Below are 17,137 nucleotides of genomic sequence, written 5' to 3' on the forward strand. Positions count from 1 at the left end.
TCCTGCCAGCTCAGGAAACAAGACACTTAGTTTGGCGTGAGAAATCCGGTTTCCTCCCATGGCCATAAAGCCTTCAGTTTTTCTTTATGTATTTTCTTTTCATCTTTTTCATTGTTGTTGATTTTGTATTTGCTGAGTCTTTATATTTTTCTTGTTTTTTATTTTGATGTGTAGGTTGTTAGTTTCCTTTGTGGTCACCTTAATATTTACCCTTATTTTTCTAAGTTTAAACTAATCTTTTATTTCTTTATATCACCTTGACTTCCTCTCATATAAAAGATCTATGACTACATTTTCTAGCCCCTCTTTTTTGTTTTAATGTTGTCATCTTTTACTTATTGATATCTCTGTTTCCCTATTTTCAGCATTTTAGCTTTGACTTATTTTTGTGACTTCCCTATCTGGGTTGATATCTGATTGCTCTGTCCTGTGTTCTAGTCTTGGGTTGCTATCTGATGTTATTGATTTTCCAACCAGGGGACTCCTTTTAGTATTTCTTGTAATTTTGGTTTGGTTTTTGCAAATTCTCTAAACTTCTGTTAATCTGGAAAGGCCCTAATTTTGCCATCATATTTAAGAGACAGTTTTGCTGGATATATAATTCTTGGCTGGCAATTTTTTTTCCTTCATGGCTTTATATATGTCAATAGCCTTCTTGCCTGCATGGTTTCTGCTGAGTAGTCTGAGCTTAGTCTTATTGACTCTCCTTTGTAGATGACTTTTCATTTATCCATAGATGCTCTTAAAATTCCCTTCATCTTTGGTTTTGGCAAGTTTGATTATAATATGTCTTGGTGACTTTCTTTTGGGAACTACTTTGTCTGGGGTTCTATGAGCATCTTGGATAGATATCATCTCATCTTTCACACTATCCAGGAAGTTTTCTGCCAACAAATCTTCAACAATTCTCTTTGTATTTTCTGTTATCCCCTGCCCCGCCCCGTTCTGGTACTGCAATCACTGGTAGGGTATCCCTCTTGATAGAGTCCCACATAATCCTTAGGGTTTCTTCATTTTTTTAAATTCTTTTATCTGATTTTTCCTCAAATAAGTTGGTGTCAAATGCTTTATCTTCAGTCTCACTAATTCTCACTTCCATTGCCTCAATTCTGCTCCTATGACTTTCTATTGAGTTGTCTAATTCTGAAATTTTATTGTTAATCTTCTGGATTTCTGTTTGCTGTCTCTGTATGGATTCTTGCAGCCTGTTAAATTTGTCATTGTGCTCTTCTACAATCTTCTTAAGTTCCTCTGTTGCTTTGTCTGTATGTTCCTTGGATTGTTCCACATTTTGTTTGATTTCCTTCCTGATCTCTTGAAGAGTTCTGTGTATTAATCTTTTGTATTCTACCTCCGGTAATTCCAAGAAGTTCTCTTCCTATGGAAGATTTCTTGATTCTTTGTTTTGGGAGCTTGCTGAAGCCATCATGGTCTGCCTCTTTATGTGATTTGATATTGACCGTTGTCTCCGAGCCATCAATAAGTTATTATATTTATTTATTTTATGTTTGCTTACTGTGTCCTATCTTCTTGTTTTGTTATGTTTTGATATGCCCAAATAGGCTGCTTGTGTGAGCTAGTTTGATTATTGGCGCCTTTGAAGCTGTAACGTCCTGTCACTATGTGGTTAGATCTGTTACTAGGTATGTGAGTCCAGGAGTCCATTTACTTTTCTTGTATGGATTCAGCTAAGGTTTTCAGATAGTCCTAGATGGGCAGGGGTGACTGGAATAGGCACAGGTATCTGGCTGCAGTAGGGTATCATGCAGTGAGCAAGGTGGGGGCTGACAGCTGCCCCTGAGTGTCTGGAAGGAAAACGTGTCCCTTTTCCCTAGAGTGCATAGGTGGGTAAGTTTTGCAGCCGGACTGTGGGCACCCAGTGCTATTGTCTGTAAGGCCTGGGAAGCACCACTTATTCTTGGACCCCTGTCGCAGGTGGCTAGGTGGCATGGGTGAAGCCACCAGTTTCTCAGGCCCCTGATGTGGTCAGGTGAGGACCCTGCTTAACGGGCAGAGTGGTGTCAAATGTCATGAACCTGCCACTCCACCATGTAGCTGATAAGTGAAGTTAGGCTTCAGGTATATACCCTGTTGTACTGTGCTAATGAGGGCCTATGCTGTTGAAATGGGCCCACACAGGTCTATGCAGGGTAAAAGGCATTCAAAGTCCATGGACCCCTTATGCCTGTGCCTAAGCAAAGGAGCTGTGCCTGCCCTGAGTTCCTGGCTTAGGGGAGCTGGCAGATTATTTTTTCCTGTTTGTTAATTTGTTCCCTCTCCAAGGCCAGGAGAATGGCTCAGGGAGCATGATATGTCCTACTTTGAGCCCAGGGGAAGTGGCAGTTGCTGAAGCCTTCCCAGGACCTGGTGCAGAGTGAGGAGGGAACAGGTAAATGAGAGAGAGGTTCTTCCCAAAGGGGTTTTTTTTTGGTTCACGTCGTAGGTTAAATGCATGTATTTATTTTTTGCCGATTGAGTGCCACTTTTCACTGGTTCTGGAGGACTGAGCAGACTCTCCAACACTCAGTCTCTCCCAATGTGGAAAACGCATCTGGAATGCCACTGCCCGCCTCACCGCGCACGCCAGCTGATCTGGCCCACAGGGCATCAGCTCCCGCCAGGTCAGGTCTGGTAACTCCTCACTGCTTCTGAACCATCTCTCCCTCTCCCTGCCACTCAGTCTGATTCCTCAGCTTTGCCTTTGATGTTCAGGGCTCCTAGATTGTCATATATAATAGATTCAGTTGTTTTTTTGGGACTTGTAAGAGGGACCACTGGAAGCATCTGACTACTCTGCTATCTTGGTCCTGCCTCCAAGCTTTCAGTTTTAAGTATTTAATAATTGTTACTCAGAAAGCTTACACTCAATATCAATAAACTCTCTGTTAAAGAATTATTGTTGTAACATGCAAAACTGTAGGTAATAAAATGAAATCCCTCCTGCTAGGACTCTCAAGCCCTCTTGGAAGGCTAAGGAATTAAAACACATTGAATTAATTCAAGCTTTATAGCAAATACCCTATGCAAAGGCCTAGAAACAAAGCTTTCAGAAATCCACAGGGACAATCAAAGTTTCACGATTTTTAGACATGCCATGATGTACAACCAAAATTACAGGAAGTGTATTTCAGATGCTTTCTGTTCAAAAGATTCAAAGGTTCTTCATAACTGGGTAACATCCTTGGCCCTCTCTTGTTTTCCCCAGACACTATCTAGATGGTACAGTGCCTCCTGTGGTTTCAACAGCTACACATATGCTGATAACTCACAAATCTTTATTTCTAGACCAGACCTCTTTCCTGAGCTCTAGGACCATGTGGGTGTCATCATTTTCCCCTCCCATCTGCTCCTCCTCTTATACCTCCTAGCTCATTAAATGGCAGCACCACCTACCTGGCTGCTCAAGTCAGGTAGTTGAGCTCCCTCCTTGACCCCTCCCTTTCTTTCAGCTCTCACATCTCATCGGTCTTCAGAGCCCATGGATTCTGCTCCCTGCTGTCACTTAAACACACCTGCTGTCTATCCCCACTTCTATCTTAGCTCAGACACCATTTCTCCACACACGCAGACCAATCAACACAAAGGTCTGTTGATTGAATAAGTGAAATGCTAACTTGTTTTCCATAATATTGCTTCTCTCCAATCCATTCTTCAGAGCCATAGGGACTTTCCCAAAAGACAAAGTTGATCATGCCATTATCCTGCTGAAAATGTCCTAGACTGAAATAAAGGCCTTTGTGATCTAGTTCCTGTCTACCTCTTCAAATGTATCTTTTTCCTTTTCTTGTCTCTCTTCCTGCACTCCAGCTATAATCAGAAACTAGCTGCCATCAAGTCAGCTCCAATCCACAGTGACCCCATGTGTGTCAGAGTAGAACTGGCATCCATAGGGTCTTCAGTGGCTAACTTTTTAGAAGTAGATCACCAGGCCTTTCTTCTGAGGTGTCTCTGGGTGGACTTGAACTTCCAACCTTTTGATTAGTAGCTGAGCGTATTAACCATTTGCACCACCCAGGGACTCCACGCACTGCAGATATAGGAATCCTCAAATGTTTACTCTTCATTTCTCCATGCTTTTGTACCTACTAATATTCTCTCTACCCAGAATACCCCTTGCCATATCCTTCTCCTAGCTGATTTCTGCTTATCTTTGAAAACTCATCTTCCTCCAGGAAGTTTCCTTTGCATTACTCACCCCTGCTAAGTAATTCTTACAGCAGTCTTGGTCCTAAAAATTATGAAGTATTGTAACTGTTTGCTCGCCTCTCTTTCCCCAGTGGACTGAGAGCTCTTTGAAGGCTGGAACTATGCCTTTTCACCTCTTACTAGCTGGGGTCTTTCATAGGTCCTGGCTATTTTATGTCTTCAATAAAGGTCTGTTGATTGAATAAGTGAAATGCTCTAGAATGAGGTCATATGTTCCTGTGTAACTTCTTGCTGGAAACCTGCCTAGATTAAGGTTACAAGAAGCAGATACTACCGAAATGGGAAGACTTGTTCAAGCAGAGGCATAGAATCAGATTTTTTAAGATGCTGGTCAGTTTGGCCTGATTCTTGGAATGTGCCTCTTGCAAAGGCAAAGAGGAAAGTCTCAACAATTGCCAACTTCAGCACAGCAGCCTCTAGGGACAAAGACAGTTATGTGGGAAGGAACCCAGTCCTGAGCACCTGCAGACAGAGACTAACAAGGGAGCAAAGGCATGTGCTTAGGGATATAACAGTCCCCTTAGAAGCAAGTTCAGAAGTCTCTATCTGGTTTGTTGCCAATAAAGAGAAAGGAATCGTTCTTCCACTGTTTCAGTTTTGTAAATTCTTAATGTGAGAATACATAGTAAGCCCCTAAAGGTCTTATCAGACTTATACCTCAGTTACGGGTTTTTGTTTTTGGTTTGTTGGTTTTTATGAACTTTAACAAAGAGCTTCATCTCTGGCTGGCAGTGTCAACAACATTTTGGCTTATCAACTACACAAAAAATTCCAGTATCATTACTTCTACATCTGTGAGCCTCCTTTGAAAAGCTGCCACCCTGTGTCCTATTTGCTTTGTTTTCTACCTAGACCACTCTGGTCCATACCACCCTCACACATTTTAATGCCTTTTCTCTTCACTGGAAATGTTTTCTACCAATTCTAAACTATACAGCCAGTCCTAATGACCAAAAACCCTGGAAACAGCATGTGCTAGAGAGAAGACCTGGCTTTTGGCTTCATGGTCCAGCAGAATCATGAAGAACCCTCAATTTGGGAATTGATGACGCAGAGCAACTTATTAATTGTGCATTCAAGGGGAGAACAGAAGTGTTATCTAAAAATGCTGTGTTGGCTTTGTAAGTTAACAGCTCTCTGCCCTAAAGAGGACTGTCTGTGGTTTGAAGCTTGCCCTAGGGATGGGAATTCCGACTATTACCAACCCAGCTGCTGAATGTCTCTCAGCCACCCTTCCAACAACCTTCTCTAGGAAAAATGTACTTACTGAAAAATGCAATTCTGCTGCTTATGTTTTCTGTCTTGAAGTGTAGAACTTACCAACATTTTAAGGTTTCCAAAATTAAATGAGACTAGATATATTTTAGGAGTCCCTGGGTGGTGCAAGTGGTTAAGCGCTCGACTACTAGCCAAAAGGTCGAACCCATCCAGAGGTGCCTCAGAAGTCAGGTCTGGCAATCTACTTCCAAAAGATCACAGCCTTGAAAACCCTATGGAGCATTTCTACTCTGCACAAATGGGGGTTGCCATGAGTTGGAATCAACTAGATGGCAACACAGCAAAGTATAACTAGTTGCCACCAAGTTGATTCAGACTCATGGTGACCCCATATGCATCAGAGTAGAACTGGGATCCATAGGGTTTTCAAAGACTGATTTTTCAGAAGTAGATTGCCAGGTCTTTCTTCCAAGGCAACTCTAGGTTGACCTGAACCTTCAACCTTTTGGTTAGTAGCTAAGATCAGGTTTTAAAACTTCAGTGCATTAAAGAGAAAAACTGGTTTGACTAATAAATTGAGTCTCTTTTCTCACAAAGTTACTACTCCTCCTACCAGCCTTCTTTTGGTCAGGCACATCCCCGCTCTCTCCATCACTGACATTCAGAAACTTAGGGGTCGCTTTCTGTTTCTCCCTCCTGTCACACATGCAGCAGCCAAGATGTATAGATTTTGCTTTTTCCTGCATCTTTCCTGCCTTCTGTTCTCTGAATATGCCTGTGACCATCTGAGCTCTGGCCCACCTGATATATGAATCTTACCCAGATTAGTAAAATAAAATCCTGATGTTCTTGCTACCAACCCACCCAACAGCACTGTTCATTTTCCTAAAACACATCTCTCAAATCACGTCATTCCCCTGCTCAAAGATTTTCAAGGGGGCCCTACTGAACCAATCCCATATCCCCAGATTTCCAACCTGCCTTTTCTGCCCTGTATTTTATTGTTTCAGCTATGGGCATGTATATTCTTTCACACTTTGTGCAGTCCTACCTCTGTGCTGTTGCCCATGCTGTTGCTGTCACCCACACTACCTGGTTTGAATCCGGTTCCATTATTTACCAGCTTTGTGTTTCTGTTTCCTCATTTATAATATGAGGATAATAATAAAAAAAAATCAAACCCGTTGCCATCAAGTTGATTCTGACTCATGGTGATCTCATCTGTTACAGATCAGAACTGCTCCATAGGGCTCCAAAGGAAGCAGATTGCAGGGCCCTTCTTTTGAGGTGCTGCCGAGTAGGTTCTAACTGCCAACCTTTAGGTTAGTAGTTGAGCGCGAACCACTTGCACCACCCAGGGACGTGTGGATAATAATAATAATAAACACCTGTTGCCATTGAGTTGATTCCAACTCATAGTGACACTATAGGACAGAGTAGAACTGCCCCATAGGGTTTCCAAAGAGTAGCTGGTGGATTCGAACTTCCGACCTTTTGGTTAGCCACCGTAGCTCTTAACCACTGCACCACCAGGGCTCCACAGTTATTAATAGCACCCACTTTATAGGGTTTTTATGAGGATTACATGAGTCTATACATATAAAACTTAGAAGAGCCACAGCACATAATAAGTGTTCAGTAAAATGTTATTATGACTATCCTTTTTAAGGGCCATTTTAAATGTATCTCTTTAGTGAAGCCTTTATTAATCACCCAACTTAATGCCATCTTCTCCTCTCTTTGTACTCCTCTGAATAGTATTTGGCATATAATGCCCTGTCTTACAATTGTGTATGAAGTTGTCTTGGCCTGTACTGGACTATAAAGTCATTGAGGTTAAGGAAACTCTGTTCATCATTGAATATGTTGAAGGATTTTGCATAGTGCCTGACACATTAAAAGGACTCAATAAATACAGACTAAATTGAAATCAATTGATTTCACTCTTTTTAAAACTCTGTTCCACAAGCCATAAAGATAAGTAAATGAAACGAACAGCTTGATAACGAGGATGCTACTGGTGAGGGACTCTGAGATTGATGTCATTGCAATGTATGACTTGCCCTGATAACATCGTTTCTCCATGGTCTTCACGGCAGGTCTGCTTAGTCGCCTATCTTGGCTTGTTTATGCTTTGTGTCTCCTATCAAGTTGATGAACGGACATGTATCCAGTTTGCTATGAAAGTAAGTTGTGATGTTTTCTTTTCCTTTTATCATTGCACAGAAAGCAACACAAGTACAAAATAAATGAGTGCCTTTTTAAGGGCTTACATATCTGATTATTTTAGAAATTTCATTTTTATACAGGCCAAAAAATATTTTAGGAGGGCATTGGTCCAGCCCCCAAACATAATATTAGTTGCTTTGCTTTTTGCTTTGTTTCTAAGTCTTAAGTTTCCATAAACTGGGTAGGCCTAGAGCATATGAAGTCTGTCCTTCAATGCCCTTAAAAGGAATATTGAAACTTCGTCAGTTCAGCAACACTTGGCTGGGAAAAGGTGTCTATTATCAGTGCCCACTTCCATATCTTGGGGGTTATTTAGATTATTTTAATAATGGAGTGGTCTAAGCGTACTTCCTTTTGTAGGTGTGATCACTGAGATGGAAAAAGCACATTGGGTGCATCCAAATTATCTGTGCCAAGAGTGAGAGGGCAAAGTGGGGGTGGGGGTGGGGGATATGTACGGTTTGTCAAGTGTGTGTGTGTCTTTCATTTGCACGTCTTTTTTTCTCTGCTGGGGCAGTGCATTTAGTTGGAGCCAATTCAAGTACACAGCATCTTCACACAACTACTCCAAAGGGAAACAGAGTCACACCCTTTCAGACCATAAGGAGATAAACACTGAACTCAGCAATCAGAGCTAGAAGAAATCATACTCCTACATTTTCTCTCAACTGCTGCAGTAGAGAACAAAAAGCTTTCCGTAATTTTTTTTTGGTGCACTCACATGGTTTACTCTTCTATTAAAAAACAAAAATTAGATACTTTTTGTTCACTGAAATAAGAAAGCATAAGGCATAAGAGTGAGTTAAATATATTATTTGGAAATTAAGATAAAAAATTAAGAAGTGTTAGTATATTCTAGTATAATTGAAACTGTTAACATAAAAAAGCAATGTGCTAATTTTAAAAAAATCGTGCTGTAAAAGAATAATGAATAGAATAAAACTATTTACATTAATTAGCAAAAAAAGCTGGTTCCACAAAATGTGTGGTATGATCTTACATAAGAAAAAAAAAAGCTAGCTTTTTATGTGCATAAAAATAGCTATCTGGTGGAATTATAGTTGAATTTGTGTTTTTCTTTAACTCTGAAATTTTCTCCAATAGCTAGATGTAACTTTTCTAATTAAAAAAACTAATGGATGTTGTTTTTGGGGAAAAAATGACAGAGTTAGAATTCTGGCAGATATGCCTACACTTGGAAATTTTACTTTTCCTGCCTGAGGGTTTTCCTTAAAAGAAGGCAGCCAGATACAGCAGGTTTTTTTGTTTACTTTCTTGTAGAGGTCTGAACAGCAAGGCTTGGTGATTAAAAAAGATATTCCAGAAAGCCCAGTAGAAATGGTCTGTTAAATTATGGGAATTTCATTCACCAGGTGAAAAATACTCAATTTTAGGTTCATCACTGTATGTGAAATACCCTTATTTTCCTGGAGATCATCCCAGGAAACAGCAGAGGCAAAAGCATCAGTTTCAGAGAGGCCCCCAAAGCCATCTCAACATCTGTCTGCACGTTAGTTAAAATAAGGAGCAAGGGCAGAAAAAAAAAAAAAAAAAGTCATTGCCAGTGTCAGACAGGTTGAGAATTCCCCACCAGGAAGATCTCATTAGCTACCTTTTTTTTTTCCCACCTGTGACAGACATTGACAAATGCTGAGGCACTTTTCTCTTCTCCTGAATCTGACCTTTAGTGATGCTGGCTGCCAGCTCTCTGAGGTGCACTCTGTATTATCTTCAGGTCAAAAATGAGCTTCAGTCAATCTGCGAGTTTTCCAAAGGCACAATGGATTACTGCTGACTTCCCTTGTGCTTTCACACCATTTTTTGGGGGAGGGAATAAAATGCATCTTCATAAGATGTTTCTCACCAGTATAACTGCATTTTAGTATCCCCCGTATTAGTACTCAGAGCCCTGGTGACGCAGTGGTTAAGAGTTCGTCCACTAACCAAAGGTCAGCAGTTCCAATCCACCAGCCACTCTCTGGAAACCCTAAGGGGGGCAGTTCTACTCTATCCTGAGTAGAAATCGACTCAGGCAACCGGTTTGGTTTGGTTTTGGTTTTATTGGCACTTTGGCCTAAGCTTTCTTTGACAGCTGATCTCCTCGTGTTGAAGACTGAACTGCTAGGGCGAGCAATCAGACAGACACAGACACAAAGATACACACACTCTCTCTCTGTCTCTCTCTCTCTCACACACACCCACACACACCCACACACACCCACACACACTTCTTTTAGACACAAGATCCACGGGGAACATCTCCTTGGGGCCCCTTGGCAGGCCCTGGACGCCACAGCGCGTTCCCTCTTCCTCTCTCTGCTCCCCCCTGGGCTTGGCAGGCCTTTCGGCGCAGATTGGGCTTCCTGCCTTTCCTCCTGGCCCCGCTTTCTCGGGGCTCACCTTGATTTTCTGCAACGTGTCCGGTTCATGTGCTTGTGGCAGCATTTCGGGGCACATTCCCCACGAGGGCATTTAAGGCGAAATCGCCTTGTACCCACATCCAGGAGGCCCCTGGGCTGCGGCAGCAGCCTCCTCATTGGTGTGCTGCGGAGGCGCCGTTACTTACCATTCATGCCACCGGGGAAGATAATTAAATCGAAGCAGAACCACCTTCCTCCCCAAGTCGCCGACGTGCGTTAAAGCTGCAGCCGGGTACCAATTAGCCACAGCCAGAGCCAGCCGGGCTCCGGAGCCGCGGAGCCACGCTGCGGTTACCTAAGCGCGAGGGGCCTCCCGCCTCCGCCTGCGCCTCCGCGGCCGCCGGCCCGCCGCCCACTGCCGAGCACAAGACTGATGGGCTGACACATGCAAGACAAATGCGTCCCGAGCGGGGGTTTTATCAAGATATATTTGCTCGGATTCCCAAGGTCATCGTAAACACTTTCATTGATAGTTTATTCGTGCTGTGTAGGTAAAACAAGCCACTTGCTTTTAAATTACAGATTCTAACCCAGAAGCTTGTTGCTGTCAGATGAGTTAAAAGCCGTGAAGGAAAAATGCTACAACGCTGCAGATGTAACCCCCAGGCTTTGAGGCATCAAGTATATATTTATGTCTTAAGATGGATAAGAAGCTTGGTTCTGTGGCTCACTCCTGTTTACTTGGCCTGGTGCTTTCACTGGGTGGGAGAAGCATAATCACCATGTGTAAGGTGCGCACCAGTGTAAATTTGTTCATATGCAAAGGAGTTAAGGGCACGACTTTTCTTTGTGCTCTTGCTGGCTTCTAGCATTTAAGATGTTCAATTAAAATTGAGCAATCACTGTGTTTATGTAAATGTTTACATCTTTGTTACAAGCCAAGGATGCAGTGTTACTCCCACATGTCAGAATAAGACAAAGCCAGTAGCGTTTATATCCTAAGAGCCCTGAGAACGGCAGCTCTTTCTGTCTCTACTAACTTATCTATTTACTTCACAAATACTTAAATAGTGCTACTATGTACCAGACACTGTTCTAAGCTCTTTATAAGTATCAGCTCTTTGGATCCTTATAATAATCCTATGAAGTACTGCAGCACTGCTCGGACCCTCATTCCAAGTTTACTGATGAAGAAACAGGAGTACACAGTGACATTGATTAGTTTGCCCAAGGTCCATAACTGTTGAGGGGGGGACCAGGAGAAGAGGATTCCAGCCTAGGCAATCTGGCTCCCGGTTCACGGTCTTAACGATCACCCAGTGTGGCTGCGCACTGTTGAATGGCCTTGGGAAAATCTTAATATCTGAGTCCAAAGGTCATCTTTTAAAAAGAAACAAAATTTCCATTTCAGCAAATGAATTTTTGTGATAATCATAAGAGAATAATATTTTTTTGCAGTGATTTGACTTATTTGGAGATTGAAACAAATAAGATAAATTGAGACAAGTGCTAATGATTGGAACTAACCTTACTTTGTGGAATTCACATTCCCCAGAAGTGTACAGGGCAAGTATTGGCTCTGGTAATAGAAATCTCGTACTAAGAGCTGTGTTGAGTACACTGGTCCCCAAACCTGGTGACTCTCTTCCTTACCTAGAACCTCAGAGGAAGGGAATATTGAGAGAAATGGTTCCAGTAGGGAGCCCTGGTGGCCTAATGGTTAAGAGCTCGGCTGGTAACTAAATGGTCAGCAGTTCAAATCCACCAGCTGCTCCTTGGAAATCCTATGGAGCAGTTCTACTCTGTCCTATGAGGTTTCCATGAGTCAGAATCGACTGGACAACAGTGGGTTTGTTTGTCTTTTTGGTTTTGGTTCCAGTAGATGAGTCAATCACAAGAACATTTCTTGTCCTGTAAAACAGATTTTATTGTAATCATGCCAGTGAGTACCCAGATTTTTTATCAAAATATTTCAGGTATAGTGGTTAAGAGCTACGGCTGCTAACCAAAAGGTTGGCTGTTTGAATCCACCAGGCGCTCCTTGGAAACTCTATGGGGCAGTTCACCTCTGTCCTGTAGGGTCGCTATGAGTTGAAATAGAAATAAAATTTCCAGGGATTTCATAGTTACTTAGCAGCAGAGCTAGAACTTTAATCAGACTTTTCCAATCCCAAGACCAACATATAGGCCAATGGTTTATTTTCATGATCAGGAACCAACCGCTTGTGGTTGGACTTGGGATGAGACTTATAGGTAATGAAACTGACATCAAATTGCCATGCCTTCTAGAACCATCCTTTTTTTTTTTCCCCCTCCCAGCACCCTCTTGGGATCCTCGTGTTCATGGGCACAGTTTGGCAATCACTACATTGAATATAGTATTTTTTTTTTATTAACTTGTGTTACTGGTTGACCAATCATTGCTAATTTTGGCTAACACAGTGTTAGCACTGCAGAAACCTTTACTTCCTCGTCTTGTCTGAATCTTAGTATCAGCAATTCTTGAGGTCAAAATAAGCCAAGCACGCCTTTCAGCGATGACTGTCTTGTTTGGGATTCATCTAAACTGCTTACTACGTTTACACACAAACATCTCACGGTCAAGCTAATATGGTTGATGCAATTCATGGAAAGTACCCAACATCTGTATCGCAAATTAAAATGTGATCAAAGTTTAAAGATTGCTCACTAATAAACATGAACCATTTCCATATCTTGGGCACTCAATTTCTGAAGACAGACAGCCCTTCATTAGGGAACTTCCTGTGGAGAGAAGAAAAAATACAGTTTTTATTAATTAGCCTTGTAAATGGTCATCCAATGTTCTTTGCAACCAGAAAGATTTTCTTCTGCTTTCTTGCAGCTGTTCTACTTTCTGCTGAGTGCCCTGGCCTTGATAGTCTGTGTGCTGGCTGTGGCGTTTGCTGCCCACCACTATTCACAGCTCACTCAGTTTACCTGCGAAACCAGCCTCAACTCCTGCCAGTGCAAACTGCCCTCCTCCGAGCCGCTCAGCAGGACCTTTGTTTACCGGGATGTAACGGACTGTACCAGCGTCACTGGCACTTTCAAACTGTTCTTACTCATCCAGATGATTCTTAACTTGGTCTGTGGCCTAGTGTGCTTGTTGGCCTGCTTTGTAATGTGGAAACATAGGTACCAGGTCTTTTATGTGGGTATTAGGATGTGCTCCCTAACAACTTCTGAAGGCCAGCAGCAAAAGGCCTGACATTCTTGCTCAAAGGTGGGAGAGGAAACAACAGCACATTGACTAGCTGAGGTTTAAAAAAAAAAAAAGAAGAAGAAAGAAAGAAAAACCACTTTTGACAATGAATAATAGTCACTGGTTCTAAATGAATATTTTTATACGTTTTCAGAAAATAAAAGCATTTCTTCAGGGTTTGATAGCATTTTTAAAAATTCTTATGAGACAAGCAAGATCCAGATAGAATTTGGGATATTAAAAGAACACTGAACAGGGGAAAAATGGCATAGATCAATCTTTATAGCCTGGAGTTTATTCCTAATACTTATTTTAATCCAGTAGTTATATAATCTTCTTTCTTATAGGTCCTGTTTGATGGCGTGAATGGGCATTTCAGGCCCACTTACTAAATTTTGGAGTTTCCCTCCATCACCCTCACTGTGTCTTGGAAGAGTGTCAGGGATAGGGAAGGTGCTGAAAGACTAGGTTGGCTCTCTTTATTTTCCCTGGTAGTGATGTTCTCAAGGTCTGAAGTAGCTTTAAGGAGCAGAGTAGAAAAGGAAGAGTCTTTGCAAAAAGCTAAATAAATATGAACACCTGGGCTGGGGCGGAGGCCTTTGCTGTTCAGCTCCCTTAGCTTGGGACTCAAAGTAGATCCCTTATTAAATGCTTTGATGATTGTCTGCTTCTTAATAATTAAAAGGTGGTAGTAGTTGTATTCTTAATGATGTAGAAGGTTTAAAAATAATTACGTTACGCTTTTATTCTATTGTATAAAACAAATCATTAAAACTAATTTCTAGCTAATTGTTAATTATAATTACGCTCATAAGTCTATTTAATGAGCTCTGAATGTACTTATGCAGCAGTCGGTGTTAGGAGAAATTACTGTCACAAGAGCTGAGGCCTAATGATTCTTTCTTCTGAATGCCAAGCTTTACAAGAAAAAAAAAATTAACAGCTCAGGTTAAAACATTCATTTAAACAAAAACAAGAGCATTTGTAATGGGAAACACAAAATAGCACATTTGTGTTATGTTGAAAAGTCTCCCTCTTGGCAGCTAAGTATTTTTGAGAAAAACTGAGTAATGCTGACATGTTCTATTCAAAAAACTATATGTAACACATAATTATTGATTTGTATGCACAGCCTAGAGACTAGTGATAATGTTATGAAGTCCATATTTGAGTAATACATACGTTAACTTGGAGGGTAGTTTTTATTGAGTTTTATTTTCAAGTGACTGACTTAACAAAGCACAAGTACCCTATAGTGGGAGACATGTCTCTTTTGTTATTTTTATTATAAAATTCTGAAAATACCATTGTTTTAAGGATTGGGTTCCAAATGGAAATTCATGTAGCATAAATGTTATCAAGAACTTTCTCTATTAGTATGCTCTGCTAGAAGCAGAAATTCATGATAGTAATTGAGCTCAATTTGCCTCTTCACATTGCCTGTTGATATACTTTATTAATCATGAATTTCTACCCTAAAAAGAGAAACATTTCTTGTTTGCCTCAGAACATAAATGAATAATTTCATGGATTGTGATAATGATGTCAATTTCTATACAATATAAATATCCAAATAGAAACGATAATGTTAAGTCACTTAGTTGGAGGGCTGTAAATATTTTTTATGTCCTCCAGATAAAACACCTGATCAACAGATGTTAGAACCTTTTTATATTTTGACTTGCTTTAAAAATGGCCTATGAACACATTAGTCCAGGCCAAGAAGGACCCTGGAGCTTAGTGGATGAGACTCTGGAACATAAGGTTCGATCACACAAAGAAATTACATTTATGGAATATCAAGGATCATGATGATGATCTGAAGCATACTTTGTGCAATGTTGAAAAATCCAAATAACTGAATCCATTTTGATATTTGACAGAGTTTCCTACGTAAGGAAGAAAATGACTGAGAATCTGAAATGCTATAGACTGTTCTTCAAAGAGTGAGGATCTAGTGCTTCAGTGCTACTTACCAGGAACCAAGCACCATTGGAAGCACATCCTGACTATCCTTAACAACTTTTTATAGCAAACACTCTGGGTTTTTGTATTAGAAATTTAAAATTCTACACGTCATTAAGGTGCTGTATGGTTTACAAGTGAATCACCAGGTATTTCGATGGTAGAATAACTTTAGCTTATGTGCTTCCTTTTTCTAAATAATATAACCAACAAGAACTGACATGGTAGCAAGTTTGTTTATAGTCAGGATATATACATATATTCAGATTTAAATAGGGATTTTGCTGTTGTGTGATCAAATCATTCTTAAATCCCTAAAGAGAGAGAGAGAGAAAGTAAATAGAAGGAACAAAAAACCAAAACAGAACAAAAAGATTCCTTTGCTGGGAACTCACCGTGTATTGATGTATGTAAGAATTGTGTTGCATGAATAACAAACTGCTTTGGGCTGGATTTGAAGTATTTTGATGTTGTGTTTTGCAAATATTGAAGTTACAATAACGGCAACAGAAAAGGAACAGATACACAGCTTTACACTTAGCAAAATATTACAGTTAAAATCTGACAAGGAGCCAAGATGGTGATAGTCTCTTCTAAACCATAAAACAGTAAGATTTGCGCAATCCTCCTCCTCTTCCACCTCCTTCAGGAGAGTTAAATGAATCAAGACTTTGGAAAGAGGGGGAACAACCGGGACTTGGCAGTACTTGAAATAGGAGGAATACAGCAGCCTAAATGTACAGACTTTGTAACGGAGCCCACTGAATCGGTCTGTGCCTTCACGTGACCACCATCTGTGCCTCCCTCGCGCCGTCCAAATGTTTGTAGGCAGCTCCTTGGAGCCATGCCCAAAAATATAGCACCAGGGCCCTAGAAACTGTAGTTAAGTAACAGGCCTAACTTTTTTTCCTCTTTGGATTAAAGTCTATATGATCCCTTCTGAGGGGTTTCCAGCTGCACACATCAGCTTGTTGTTCCGGCAGAGAGAATCCATTGTATATGTGTTTTCTATTCATGTTTAGGACATCAGAATCTTTTAATATTCTTGTATAACTGGAAATTTTTATAGTTTTTTAGTAAAGGGTGGGGTAGTGGGTGCTCAAGGGAGATTCTGAGGGACAAGCATGAGTGGTTATTTAAAGGTAATCACAAAGGAACTTAAAAGATGCCCTGAAAAACCAGTTATTTCCTATAATGAAACGTACTTTCATATTTTCTAGTTGACTCTGAACTGTTGCTATGTAGATATAAATTTCTGTAAATCATGCTGGCAATTCATTTTTCTACACTCAAAGAACTCTATCATGTTTTCAGATGTACGCTGTATATTCAGAATAGCATTAGGAAGAATTGAAGGCCAAATACATTGACTCATAGTGGAAACATTCGTTTGGATGAAGGCTTAGTGGTTCAGCCTGTGAAATGAATCCCTTGATTCTTTTTTTCCTGATTTTCTGGTACTTACTTGTGTCAAATGATTATCCCCTTCAAAAATATTGGTCTGTACTTTGGTATTGCAGGGTCATTCTTCCGGTATTGATGGAATTGTGAATAGAAAACACAGTGTTTCCAACATCTCTGAGGTGGTTGTTTTTAAAGAGGATGTGTATAATGCAGAATTTGTTAATAAAACTTTTAGAATCTCTGAATTCACCATGTTTGAATGTGCTTTAAAATGACTGTACATTGTACATGAACTGGTATACATAAAATCTCTCAGATGGATATCTACTTGAAAGATCTGGATTTGGAGTAGACAACCAATATTCATTTTGGCTCCTTTATTCCAGTGACTCGCTCTGGTTTGGTACACTGCATACATGCTAGAAGTCAGAGTTGTGAATGTTCCCCAGGCAAATAGTGTCTGAGCTGGAAAAATAGTGCCAAAGGTACCTGGAATGCTGATTCATTTATATATGTATATATAAAACAAACA

At 40.6% G+C, this 17,137-nt stretch overlaps 1 protein-coding gene across 4 annotated transcripts in view; it reads left to right on the forward strand.

Moving 5' to 3' along the window:
* The window catches only part of SSPN (sarcospan), a 156,249-nt gene extending 142,052 nt beyond the window's left edge, over nucleotides 1–14,197 (forward strand). For 3 of the 4 annotated variants that reach the window (XM_023738025.1, XM_023738028.1, XM_023738027.1), the window contains 2 exons: nucleotides 7,522–7,610; nucleotides 12,877–14,197. In XM_023738025.1, coding sequence (XP_023593793.1) covers nucleotides 7,554–7,610; nucleotides 12,877–13,242 — 423 coding nt within the window. In that variant the 5' untranslated portion in view covers nucleotides 7,522–7,553 and the 3' untranslated portion in view covers nucleotides 13,243–14,197. The remainder of the gene's footprint in view (nucleotides 1–7,521; nucleotides 7,611–12,876) is intronic. The other variant, XM_004383594.2, reaches the window with a different exon arrangement.
* Nucleotides 14,198–17,137: the final 2,940 nt, after the last annotated feature.

This window comes from Trichechus manatus, unplaced genomic scaffold (genome assembly GCF_000243295.1).
Source record: "Trichechus manatus latirostris isolate Lorelei unplaced genomic scaffold, TriManLat1.0 scaffold00112, whole genome shotgun sequence".
NCBI classification, from domain to species: domain Eukaryota; kingdom Metazoa; phylum Chordata; class Mammalia; order Sirenia; family Trichechidae; genus Trichechus; species Trichechus manatus.